Genomic DNA, 13,961 nt, shown 5'->3' with positions numbered 1-13,961 from the left:
TTGGAATTAGTCTAGTGAGGCTTTTATTGTACTCTTATGGAAAATATTTCAGCAGCCAGGTAAAGCTGGTCAAGGATATCCAGCCACAGAAAGAATTGGGACCTTCTATGTACTTGTAGATGAGTGCAACTTTCCAGGGTGAGCTGCATCTTATGTGCACAACTAGTTAGATTTTTGCTGAAGGACATCAATTGCCATGCAGTTGTCCTCTTGGCTACACTGAGAAAAATGTCATATACTACTGCATCTGATTTAAGAGACAAAGTAGGGGATGATGTAAGGGGGTTGAGAGAGAGATTATCTTGATGACAATCTTGATTTTATTGTATCACTTTAAAGTATGCTCAACCTTTTTTGTGTTCAACCTGCTCTACAAATGAAATTGTGTTCTTGGTTTAAAAGGGCAATTGTTAGCCTGACTTTGTGCTCACTAAAAACATTTCCCCAATCTTGTTAAATTATTGCACTCATTTCAGATTTTTATGGCTGTGCAGCTTACCAGCCCTCATTTCTTTACGTTTCATTCATTTTCCTTGTATTGATGATTAATGGAGGATGTCGAACGTTAGAGTGAGCAGGCATCAGCAAATGCAAGATCATAATTAGTTTAGCTGACGAGGGCCTCTGATAGCACTTGCATCTGGATGGAAAAATTACCCTATAGGGAACTGGCTGCTCACCAGGTCTTTTTAGTGATACATTGTGAAACACCCGATGAATCAAATGCCCTTTCAATGCCAAGAAAGTGTTCCAGTCTTGAAGCCAAAATTATGTCTGCAGAAAGCTTTCCATTTGAAATGTATCAGAGTACAATTATAACCATTGTATTTTTTTGGCATGAACACCAGTCTTCCACAGTATGAACTAAAGTTAAATAAATTACTTAAATTTTATGAAACCCAGAAATTTTTACTTATAGTGTTAGTAATTTTTAATTTATAATAAAATTAGTTTTCACCCAGACTGTTTTCCATGTAGTCATTCATTCTTATCTTACATGCTGAAGGTTTCTTCCTGATCCCTTTGCAAAAAGGGAACAGAGTTAAAATTTGGTTTTTCTTCTCTGCAAAAAAATTCGATTTCCTGCTTATTAGTATTTGGGCCCACAAACATAGCCTGAGTTTTGTTTAAATGAGAAGTTTAATGAAATCATTACTCCATAGAAAAAATTTAATGAGCAATTCTCATAAACATGCCGACTTTTAAATATTCCTGGATCATTATGAAAGCTGATGAATGCATAGCTCAGTCTGGTTAAAATCAATTTGTATTTAGGCAAGCTGTAATGTGCCCTTCTTCACCTGACTAAAATAAAATAAATAAATCTATCTGTTGATGAGACAGTGTTTTCTGGGGTTTCAAATGAAGTTCAGAAGAGGTCTCATTAAAGAATACTGTATTGTATTTGCTCATAGCAGGCTGCAGGTATATATAGTAGCTTATACTGATTTCAGAAATAAGTGTAAAAGACTGGAACTGAATATCATGTATTCAATATAATCTCTGTTACAGAAATTAGTATGACACAGGTACAAACTGTAATTAATTGAACTGGTGATGTTTCAGAATTCTTGTTACCAATCACACTTTAAATAAAGCTAGCTAAAAAGAAATAATCTGTTGTGAAATCAGGAGAGTTTACAATCTTCTGTCAGCTTCCAAGGTTTTGGTTTTTTTCAGAATTTGCTGTTTAGAAACTATCATTAAATGCACAAAACCTGAAGTTCAAAAAGTTAAAGTTGTTATTCTGAAAAGGCTTTGGTGTTTCACACACCTCATCCATCACTCTGGGGTTAATTATAATGAAAATCAGTGGTGCCTATTAAGCACAATTGAACCTGACCTCATTATGGGCAGTGTGGTTTTATACTGTCATTGTTGCCAGTCTAGAGACAAAACTCCTGTGTTGATTTGTCCTAACTCCACAGCTCATGTGACTCACCTCTGACCTGTTTTTTTTCCCTTTTTCTTCCCTATTTCAGAGACGTAGAGGCTCGGGTGTTTTCTGTGCCAATTGCCTGACCACAAAGACCTCTCTCTGGCGAAAGAATGCAAATGGTGGATATGTATGCAACGCGTGTGGCCTCTACCAGAAGCTTCACTCGGTAGGAAGAACTTCCCTGTTTGTTCAGTAGGAAAAAGAGCTACACAACTAAGCTGGGCAGCTGTGGTCTTGTCTGGTTGTGTGATTAGTACCACTCCCTGGCCTGCAGTTAATTTCCTAACAGTGTTTTGCAGAATGGTCACTTTGGGATCAGATGTGATTCATTATGAAACAGCCTGGGATGCTGTGAGTAGATGTGCTTGAGATCACCAGTGATGCATTTAATTATTCTGATACAAAATAAGGGTAAAATTATTTCTTTTCTGGGAATTCTTTTTAAAGGCATCTGATAGGTTGTGATGAAAGCTCTCTGAATTCTAGAGTCCTCATAATAAAAACCAAAATTCTTGAAATTAGACATCACATCTATATTAAAATATCTCTTGAAACAGTTTTTATATATTTTGACATCTCTTACCTTCTTTATTCTTGATAGTAAATTTCCTGGAGATATAGGGTGGTGGGGTTTTGTGTTCTTTTTTCTACAGTTGTTAAAGTCTGCTGGAAGACAAATAACAAGGAAGCTATTCACTTGAAGGCACTCATCACTTGGTGAGGGGAAGAGTCACCATCCCTCAGGATCAGTCAGGGAATAAATAATAATCATGATCTGTCTATATTGCTTTTCATCCTATTGACACTTGACTTGATCCTGAAAGATGTTGAATGCTCTGGTCCAGGTCCAGAAAAGCCATGCTGAAGTGTTTCCTTGGATCAGTGCCAAAATGCTTGGAATCTTTTAGGCTAAGACCCACTGGTTAAATATTATCCTTGCTGCCTTTAATAGGCACACATAGGAGAGTCAGGTGACTAATTAATTAATTTTTACAACATTCCCATGAAATTAAAAAGTGTTACTGTTACTCAGAAATGGAAACCGAGGTAGTCTTTGGGAGTTTGCCAGGGCAATGTATCAGTTCAGGCTTAGAGCCTAACTCAGAAATAAATGTGGTGACTGAGAGTGTGCATTTTTTAAAACCTTTTCCAGAAACTGAATTTGAGACCTAAGCTTCTCAGTGGTCTTGTCTACTGCCCATACAATAATCCTGTTTACACAACATCCTGCCAAACCAGCTCACTTAATAAAACAAACAAACAAACAACAATTTTTAAAAGCAGCATGACCATCACCAGTCTGAAGGGTTGGCTCTGTTTACACGTGTGTCACTCTGGGGTCACTCACTGTTTCTAAGGCCCAGATTAGCCCTGTCAGGCCAATAATATCAAAGAAGATGGACTAATGCATGGTCTTTGGCCAGCATCTTGGCTGAGTCTTGCTCCAGGTATCATCTTCCTGGACACCTCTCAAAGTTGTAGATAAAATATCTAACTTAAGGAAATTGATCAGTGGTGAACATCCACAAAGATTTTAAGAAGGACAGTTGGGCTTTTTAATTTGACATTTGAGTAGAACTTCCATTTGCAGACTCCATTTTCCAATTTTTAAGTATACTTTTCACAGCTGTAGTGTTGGATCTTATCATGATTTTCAACATAACTTTTTGAATAGATAAGCTACAAGAAGCAGTTTTAAATTCAAGCACGACTTGGATCATCCTTACGAACCAGTAGGAATGAACTAGTGTACTTCCAGCAACATTTATTAGAAACACAATGTCAAAGTTTATTTTATGCATCTCAAAAGCAAGAAGCTGGCTCTATCTCTAAGCTCCACTTTTTAAGCATGGCAATAAGCTGCTATTCAGTGGACTTCAACATTAATATCTTCAACTGAACTTTGACCAAATAAACGAAAAGAATTTAATTAAGCCTTGCTCTGCTGTGGTATGATAGCAAGTTCTTTATAAGTAGGAGCCTGAAATAATCCAACAAATCTCTCCTTTGGGACACCTTTTGAGACAGTCCCATGCAAGGGATGCTCTTTAGACTGACACCAGAAAGATGAGAGTTTCTTTTATCTGTCTACCTGTCTGTTCAGGAAAAATTGCAGTAAGTATGTGTCATGTATGGTTTTGAATTAAGGGGTCTAGGATAATGCAGTTATTAGGGAAATGTCCAAAACTATAAAAATTCAAGTGACTAGAATTCCCTTCTGTAAGACTGTTCATCTAAATTATGCTACACAGCTGAGGAAAATTCACCTGTAGTAGTTTGCATATTTCTTAGCTCCCTATTGACTGGATTATTACTATCTAGTACTACCATCCTCATTAACTCAAGCCTAAGGTCCCTTTTTCACTTTGGTTTAATAAGATGAAAAAAATTCTATCAGATACTGCTAGGTGATAGTGACTGACAGATGTTAACATGGTAGTGATTTCTGCTATAAGTTACATTTCTATTTCTATGATACCCTTGAGTAATTTTCAGCTGTTTTCAAAAATGTTCCATCTATCTAAGGGATAGTTTATATTAAACTTGCCACATTTTTAACATTTCTCTCTTTTAATGCAAATAACTATGCTAAGAAACTTGTAATTATAATCCAAGACTCTATTATTAAAATTGTTTTAGTGAAAAAATGCATCTTACTGCAAACATATACACAATATTCACATTTGCTGTCTCCTCAGAGTCATGAATTTGACCATTATTATTGTGGTGCTGTACTTCATATTTTAAATAGCTCAAACTTGGTCATGGAACACTATGTTTTGTTCCATGGTGATTCCTTGACAACATCCTTGGACTAATTCAGTGAAGAATTGCAGCATATTCTAGGATTAGTCTAGAGGCAGCTTCACTTTCCCATGGCATTTGAGAAATCTAATCACAATAAATGAAGCATTTGCTGAATTTTTGGGGTTTTTTTAAGTTACTTATATTATTGGAGTGGGGAGATTGCCAGTTGATGGCAGAAATATTTGTGATCATCTTAAATATATTATGTCTAACATAATTAAGGATCTGGCGTAGTCCACTTTAAAAGTAAAGTTCTGGTAATGTTCCCACTATATTTAAATTTAATGCCCTACTGAAAATCAAGAAGTGACCCTAAACTTTTCTATCTGCCTTGGTTGTATCCAAATACAGGACATTTTTATCTGCACCTTACTACTATGAATAAGCAAAATGAGTAGATTTACACCACTAAACAATACATTTTAGTCATCTAAAGGCTGCTTTCATCAGATAAGCACAGTCATTGGCAAGCTGAAGAATTTTAAAGTTGAACTTAGAATAACTTTGAATAGCTGGTGTCTCAAGTAAGTGTATGAGGGTCCCTAATCTCTGGTAGGAAGATAATTTTTTCAACTACTCCCATAATCAGACTTCCTACTTGTAGCATGAAGAGTAAGACTAAAAGTATTTCTAAATTATTGGAGGGTTATCTGGAAGCTATATAGAAAAGGTCTGTAGTGTTTAATATTTAATAACAGCAACAACAACATTGTAAGATCTCACACAGCATCTGAGTTACAATTGTCATAAAAAGGCAAGGAAATAGCCTTGCCTTTTAGTATAAGGTCTTATAATAAACCTTATAATAAAAAGTATATCCCTATGCATATTAATTGGCTATTGATTGTGCAAACAATAATCTATCTGAATAAAATTTACATTAAAAATATTGTCATTTTTTTGAACACAGTTTTGTCTCAGCTTTGATCTGTGTGAGGAGGTTGGTTCAGGTGCTGTTTTCTGGCAAGCTTAAATTTTTCTTATTAAAAATCTACATCAAAGTGTGTATATACTTCTGATTCAGCATTTTAATAGAAAGTAAAAGCTTAAAAAATAGCTGCACTGTCTAAAATATAGTTAACCATTAAGAGTAAGCCAACTGCAGAAAAAGAAATAAGTGAAAGGAGAGGAATATGGCAACTCAAGAGAGAGACTAAATCTCTACAAATAATAGAATGGGTGCTCTTCCAGCTCTGGATGTTTTCATATTAGCTTGAAGTCATGAATGTATTTAAAAATTTAGTTACATTCAAGGTACCGATTACTTTGGATATTGACTGTAAGCCAAAATTAAATCTGCTTTTTAAAACAATGTTAAAATCTCTAAATAAACATATAAGTGGAATACTGGGGCGGGGGGCACTTTTCTGGCCTCCAACCAAAACAGGATTATGTGCCTTTGGGAAGCAGCTGCCAACACACCAAATTGAATGACTTTTAGGTAGTTTTTTTTGCTCTACCGTCTGCCCAGTAGAGAAACATACTGCTGGTGGAGTACTTTTTTTCATTCAGATACTATTGCTTTTCTCCTGGGGAGCCTTTAAAGGAAGACTAACTGCTGTCCTTCCTTGTACCGTTTTTTTGTTTTCCACACAAAGGTATTTTCATTTCTTATCTAAACAGGCCTGTTTAGATAAATCACATGAGCTGATGTTGGGTAGTAGCAAATGGAAGCAGAAGCCCTCACTTGGTTCTTCCCTCTGCCTCTTTGTCATGCTTATTTCTTTACAGATCCCTTTTGCCCTGCCTTCAGGGGATGCCTTCTCTCCCTCATCACTTAGTAGCACATCAGTAACACTTAGAAAGCAATGCACTTGGGTGAAGGAGGGGCAGTTGAACCAAAGCAGAGGTAGATCTTTTGGTGCATAGCTTTCCTGGGCTTTCTTCTCCGTCTTTCATAGTCCCTTTCCAGCCACCATCATCCCACTCAGCACACAGTGGAGCTGCAGCCCTTTTGCTGTGTGACAGCAATGGTGGTCAGCAAGCCCTATGTGTGCTTGTGCTTTCTGTCCATGTCAGGGCAGGGTGAGAATGAAGGTAAGTTCACTGCTCAGTTCTCGTCCCAGTGGGACCTGTGCAAACCCCTGCCGGAGAGCAGCTCTGGGGACACGGTGCATAGAACAACACGAGTGCGTAGGGCCTCGCACCTCCCACCTCAGCACCCACTTTCAACATGTCTCTCCCAGAAATTTTTAGGAGTTAGAGGTAATAAATGGTTTGACAACTTGGATACTTCATGCCTTTTTAAGTAAATAGGTACAGAATGTCTAAGATGGTTGACTCAGGTTGATAAAACAAGCCATTTTATAGTTTACTTTCAGCATAAGGGGCCATGAATCAGCGTGTGTATTGAAATTTGGTCATTCCTATAACACTGTTGTAATACAGCTCTTCACAAAAGAAAAGATAAATTTGCATGAGCCTTGTCTCACATATTTGTTTAATGTGTCTTTCTTTTTCCCTTTTGTTCATTCTCTGTGTGTTCCATGCAGACTCCCAGGCCTTTAAACATCATTAAACAGAACAATGGTGAACAGATCATTAGGAGACGAACAAGAAAGCGCCTTAACCCGGAGGCACTTCAGGCTGAGCAGCTAAACAAACAGCAGAGGGGTAGCAGTGAGGAGCAAGTCAATGGAAGCCCCTTAGAGAGGAGGTCAGAGGATCATTTACCTGAAGGTCATCAGAGAGAAATTCAGCTTCCCAGCCTCAGTAAATACGAGGCCCCAGGTTCATTGACTAAAAGCCATTCTGCTCAGCAGCCAATATTGGTCAGCCAAACTCTGGATATTCACAAAAGGATGCAACCTTTGCACATTCAGATAAAAAGTCCTCAGGAAAGTACTGGAGACCCAGGAAACAGTTCATCGATATCAGAAGGGAAAGGAAGCTCAGAGAGAGGCAGCCCAATAGAAAAATACATGAGACCTGTGAAACACCCAAACTATTCTCCACCTGGAAGCCCTATTGAAAAATACCAGTACCCACTTTTTGGACTTCCGTTTGTACACAATGACTTTCAGAGTGAAGCTGACTGGCTGAGATTCTGGAGTAAATATAAGCTGTCTGTTCCTGGGAATCCACACTACTTGAGTCATGTGCCTGGCCTACCAAATCCTTGCCAAAACTATGTGCCTTATCCCACCTTTAATCTGCCTCCTCATTTTTCAGCTGTCGGATCAGACAATGACATTCCTCTAGATTTGGCGATAAAGCATTCCAGACCTGGGCCAACTGCAAATGGTGCCTCCAAGGAAAAGAGTAAGGCACCACCAAATGTAAAAAATGAAGGTCCCTTGAATGTAGTAAAAACAGAGAAAGTTGATAGAAGTACTCAAGATGAACTTTCTACCAAGTGTGTGCACTGTGGCATTGTCTTTCTGGATGAAGTGATGTATGCATTGCATATGAGTTGCCACGGTGACAGTGGACCTTTCCAGTGCAGCATATGCCAGCATCTTTGCACGGACAAGTATGACTTCACAACTCACATCCAGAGGGGCCTACACAGGAACAATGCACAAGCTGAAAAGAATGGAAAACCTAAAGAGTAAACCTTAGCACTTAGCACAATTAAACAGAAATAGGTTTCCTTGATGGGAATTCAATAGCTTGTAATGTCTTGTGAAGACCTATAAAGCACTTCATATAGAGAGCATGCCTTATCCAATATTAAATCCCTTGTTATTTTCTTTTTTTTTCTTTTTCTTCTTTATTTTTTCCTTTTTTGTTTTCTTTTTTTTTCCTTTTTTTTTTTTTTTTTTTTTTTCTTTTAAATGAGTGGGTTACCAAGAAAAAAGAACAGTTGGATGGTGGCCAGAAGGGGAGGAAGATAATTCAGTGGGACATGGCCCACCAAAGCTAGCCAGAATGCAGTGAATCATGCCGAATAACCTTGAGAAAATTTTACTGGACAATTTATACCTTTGCTGTTGTGTAAGAGACATAACTGGCAAGAGTGCAAAGATGTGTATATGTATATACTGCTGCAGGGGTGTAGTGAACATATGCACATTGTATATAAGAACTAGACATGTTAAATATACAGATGTTAAAAAGTCATTTTCTTTTCTTTAATTTGGGCAAATTTCTGCCCTACAACATGCCTTAGGATCACATTGTCCTCAGAGCTTTGGCAGCAGTGTCATCTATGTGTTTCTCAGACTCAGCTGATTTTTAGCTACCATTTTATCACTACATTCTTTCTGGCACACTTTAGTCTAGGAAAACCATTTTGCGCAAGTGAATTCTCTAATACAGAAGCCACACTCCAGGTTTAATTTGCATAGAATAAGGTAACCTGCTGTATTTTATTTTAATATATTTTTAATATATTACATTTCTAAACCTTAAAGTCTAAGGTTACTTCTCCACAGGCTTAATGTTGCTATACATACCAGTCAATCCCTTCAGTAGACTTATACCAGCTTTTGCTAAGTAGCATTAAATGTCTTCATAGTACTTTTTAATACATAAAGCTTTTTAAAAACTATCCATGAAGGGAAAGCTCCTCAGCATAACTGCTCAGGGAAATAGGGCTAAATAACTAAATATTAAATAATTGGTTAAAGGTGCTGTTAGACGAGCCTCCATGCTTGCTACAAGGGTGTACAAGAACTGACTTTAATCATTTTCATTATAGTGTCCCAACCAGTAGTTTATTATTTTGCCACAGGGATGTAGAAGATATTACAAGCTACTGGATGCACTGTCAGATTAACTTATTTCATTAAAGAAGTTGGGAGAACAAATAGAAAAAAACCTTATTTTTCTAGTAAATATTAATGTATTACATTTCAAATAATGGTGCCTGACATATTGAATAATTATTTTCTACAGTGTACGTATGCAACAAAGATATTCCATCATGCATTAGAGTCAGTTCTGGCTCTGCCTCGCTGTTTACATTTGCAAATGTAGCAAACAAGGTAATGAAGCAACTATTTCTATTGCAGTAGGTATCTTTTTTTCTGTGTGTGTGCATTAAAGTTGTAAACGATAACATGAAATGAATGAAATTTGTTGATATTAATGGTATGAAAAATAAGAAGGAAATGAAAATATTTTTATGCCTACTTAGGAAAAAAGGGTAGCACTATTCATTCCAAGTACTTTTGTATTCTTAAGCTCTTAACTCACATTGTTATGCTTAAAATGATAAACATATATCCTCTTTTTATTGCTTTGTCTGTGTTTCAGAAGAAACATTTCAGAAATTATTTTGATAAGTGCTGTTTGACGATGCAGCACTGATATTTTATTGCATTCTGTAGTAGCATTGCACTCCATTTTTACAATATTACGCAGTTGCTTTTTTGTTTTGTTTGGGTTTGTTTCTTTTTCGCAGTGCAGGGTCTTAGTTCCTTATGGTTGGATGGCAGGTGTAGCTCAACTGGTTCATGAATGTTGCAGCGAATGAAGTTTAAAATGTCTTTCTGATATTATGTTGTCTTTTATTTCTCCATTCATGCATTTTATTTTTTAAAATGTTCTATAAAAATATCTCTGGACTCAAAGTCCTCTCTTGAGATTATATGTAAAGGGTCCTATTCTGATCTCACTTACATGCCGCCTTTCTCAGATTTTCATGTAATTGAACTAAAGCATCATAAAGAAAAAAAAAAGTTCTTGTATTTAACTTACCTGAGTCTCACCACTCTCCCTTCTAGTATTTGGTGCACTTATTAAGATACTTAACCAGATAAACAGGGAGGTGGAAAATAAAAGGAGAGGTGATAGGAAATGTCTTATAGGGGTTGGCAAAAGGAAAACCAGGAGGGAACTGGCCTAAACATTCAGCACTTTGATAGTCTTTTGAGAAATAATGTGCCTAAAGCAGCTGGCAACAAATATCACCAAGCGTGAGAGGCACTTACACAGTTGATCACCAAAGGTCTCACTGACCTTGGCAGTATTTAGGTGTTATATTTTCACAGAGGTGAAACGTTATTGCACAGTTTCTCTGATTTGTTAGGCACAGACAGGCTATTGTTCAGCATTAGGCTGCATTCCTTCCTGCTCCACCCATTGCTTCTTTACTGGTGAGCAGCATATGGAACGTCCCACTCAATCTGCTGTGGTTGAGTTCTGTAACCCTTCAGTAGTGTTCTAGGTTAGCAAAGGATGTTGGGCCACATTCTTCTTCTTCTATTTTTTAGATGAATCTCCAGCTTGATACCAGTGACAAAGTCTGGTTACATTTTTACTGTTGTTCTCCAGTAATAAGTTCTGACTTGGTTTTTGTGGATTTATTTTTGTTGGGTATTTTCTGTTTCTTTTTTTTTTTTTCTGTGGGGACTGAAATAGATTGCCCTCGTTTCGTTACGTCAGGGTCCAGTGTGTGTCCTTTTCAGCTTTTCCAAGGAAGATGTTATATTCAGCAAGCAGTGATTTTTATCTGCTTCAAAGGTAGCTGCCTGCCGATCTTTAGTAGTTACTGGTTCGACTTATTTCACTTAAGACCTACCAGTTCCTCTGGCTTCTTCATTGTCAGAAGCTGCATCTTCATGGCAAAATATTTTAGAGGGACATGTGCATTGTAAGACTTGAGCACTACCCTGAACTTCATAACACTTCTTGCTAAACTCGGAAGCAGAGGCAAATTAACAGGAAATACACATATCAGGGTTTGGGGATGAGGAGAAATGAAATCTTATGAGTGCAAAGAACAAGACAGAGTTTTGAGTGTTACTGTTGCACACCTAGATGGTGCAAATAAAATTTGAAAAAAACATTCATTGTTCTTGCCATGACATATTGAGATGTTCTAAGATTTCTGCTTTTTAAGAAATGGGATTTTGCTGTAGCCTGTTCTCTTTGATTGGGATAGGGGGAGCACAGTTTTGTTTCTTAACAGAAGAGAGGTGACTCCATCCATCTTCCAGACCCCCTCACAATGGGTACTAATAAAAAGAAAAAAAAAACCTGACACTGGAAAAGAATAATCTCATTTAATAACTTTCAGATGGAAACCAATGTTAGCACACACAAGTAATTACTGCACCCACTGTGTTTCAATCAATTTATAGCACTAAAAATTGAACTTTCAAACAATCAGTCTTTGTTCTCAATTTATCAGCTTCAAGGTGGTGAACTTCTGTTACTAAAGAAATGGTAGTTTAAGATCTTAAAATGTATCCCAAATTGGGCAACCAGATAAGTATATGCTTCAAAATGAGAGGATTTGTGGTGCCTGTCACTAATCAGATTGTGGAACAGGCACAGTGTTTCCAGTAACTCTCTGTATAGATGGAGCCATCCTGTGACATCATCTGCAAACCAGATTGTCTCCAAGCTGTCACTTCATGGCTGCTGCCCCCTCAATGCTGCAGGAGATGAAGATGTTTCAGAGCACAGTTTCTGTTCAGGTGCTAAACTTAAGAGTACTTTCCAAAAGGTACTTTGCACCTAACTGCCACTGTGCTGATGAAACTCTTCTCCTAATTTTTCATGGACTATCCAGAAAGGGGGAAAGACACTGGATGCACATATCTTGGTTTTGCCTAAAAAAGGCACTATTGTTTATTGTGACACTTTTAAAGAGAGAAAAAATTGAGACATCTCAAAAGTTTGACACACACTGTGTACAATAGATTATTTTTTTGCAGTTAGAGGGGCAGCAGGACAAGTGACTGATGCTAATTGTATACAGTGCTGAAACACAGTGATTGTGCAATGGGAAAAACTGATTTGGCAACTGTGGATTAGTACTCAGTTCAGGGACAGACTTTCAAGTCCACCCTTGGACTGGACACTGTTGTTTTGTAGTCATAACTACTTGCTTTATGTGCTAAGGATGTTGTCTACCATCTGCTTTTTTGCCCAGTATGTCTAAATATATTCTCATTTTTGCTCCTGTATTGATTTTTCTTGGCTGACTTAACATGCTAATTCCTAATACTGGTCAGGAAAAGCCAAGGAGATTAGAAGGTCGCTTCTGTGCAGCCAGAAGGGTAGATATATTTCCTTCTGCTTCTGTGGAGACAGTTATGCTTGGCAAAGAGCAGTGAGTAATTTGTCAGCATATCCCCAATGTGATAGATAAGTGAGAAATCCCTTCTAAACTTTCCTCTAAAGTTAGGATGGGCCAAGTAAAATTATTTACTTAATTTTTCTCACCTCAGAATAGGATTCTTCACTACCCTCTTCTTCACAGTTTTTATTTCATTCAGCCAGCTCTGGAAAGCTGGCAGTTGGGGAGATGCTACCTGTATACTGATCACACACACCCCAATTTACTTTAAGAGGATAAAAGACAATAATTAAATGGCTGACAGCCAGATAAATACCAGTTTCATTTGATTCTTTGTTACAGTTAGTAAAATTCCTTTACTAGTGAAGTAAAATTACACTTAGTAAAGTAAAAACATCGTAACAGCTACCACAGTTTTCCATTCCTATCATTTTGGCCTCTGAGCTCTGTGTAGGAGAACAGGAGAAAAGGAAACATCTCAAAATGCCATTGTAAATTTAGCTTATAGAAAATTCACCAGCAGGAAAAAAAAATAAAAATAAAATAAAAAAAAAAAATACTTCATAAAGAATGACTTCATGTTGCTAAAAACCATCATTAAACTTGTAGCCCTGATTTGACTCTAGAATGCTGGCTCTTAATGTTTTGTCCTTACAACACATGGATGTGTTTTTTGTTCTGTTTTGTTTCGGGTTTTTTTTGTTTTGTTTTGTTTTTTGGTTTTCATAGTGCATGTTCATTTCTACTCACAAACATGTTCTTGGTGTATTTCTTATGCAAACAATCTTCAGGCAGCAAAGATGTCTGTTACATCTAAACTTGAATAATAAAGTTTTACCACCAGTTATAAATCAGATCTCTGTCGTTGTTTCTGGGGAGAAAGTAATGTCATAGTGTCACTACACCATAGTGGGGTTGGGGAGGAGAACAATTTGGAGTTGAGCTGCCCTGGGAGCATGATGGGGCCTGACAGCATCTCTGAGTAATGGCTGGTGATTATGGCTGAAAGGCAAAGGCAGCATTGCTCAAACAGGAAAGGCATGAAAAGGGAAGAGCTCCTTCAAAAACACATTAGTCCTGTCACAGTCTTTCTGTACTAAGGGCTCTAGATGTGATCCAAATTTCATTCAAGTTAATGACAGGATTTGAGTGAAAGTCTCTTTCAATGGAGCCTAACGTTTTTCAGTACTCCATCATCCTGGCATGACATTACTGGTTTTATTCTCCCGCCCCAAGGAAGAG

General features: G+C 37.4%; 1 protein-coding gene across 1 annotated transcript in view; it reads left to right on the top strand.

The window, feature by feature from the left end:
- TRPS1 (transcriptional repressor GATA binding 1) overlaps nucleotides 1-13,570 on the top strand; it is a 213,080-nt gene extending 199,510 nt beyond the window's left edge. The window contains exons 6-7 of the mRNA XM_058832589.1: nucleotides 1,983-2,105; nucleotides 7,240-13,570. Of these exons, the coding sequence (XP_058688572.1) occupies nucleotides 1,983-2,105; nucleotides 7,240-8,301 (1,185 nt within the window). The 3' untranslated portion in view covers nucleotides 8,302-13,570. The remainder of the gene's footprint in view (nucleotides 1-1,982; nucleotides 2,106-7,239) is intronic.
- The last annotated feature ends 391 nt before the right edge of the window (nucleotides 13,571-13,961 follow it).

This window comes from Poecile atricapillus, chromosome 2 (genome assembly GCF_030490865.1).
Source record: "Poecile atricapillus isolate bPoeAtr1 chromosome 2, bPoeAtr1.hap1, whole genome shotgun sequence".
In the NCBI taxonomy this organism is placed as follows: Eukaryota; Metazoa; Chordata; class Aves; order Passeriformes; family Paridae; genus Poecile; species Poecile atricapillus.
Note: the sequence above shows the minus strand (reverse complement) of the source record. Positions and strands in the feature narration are given on the sequence as shown.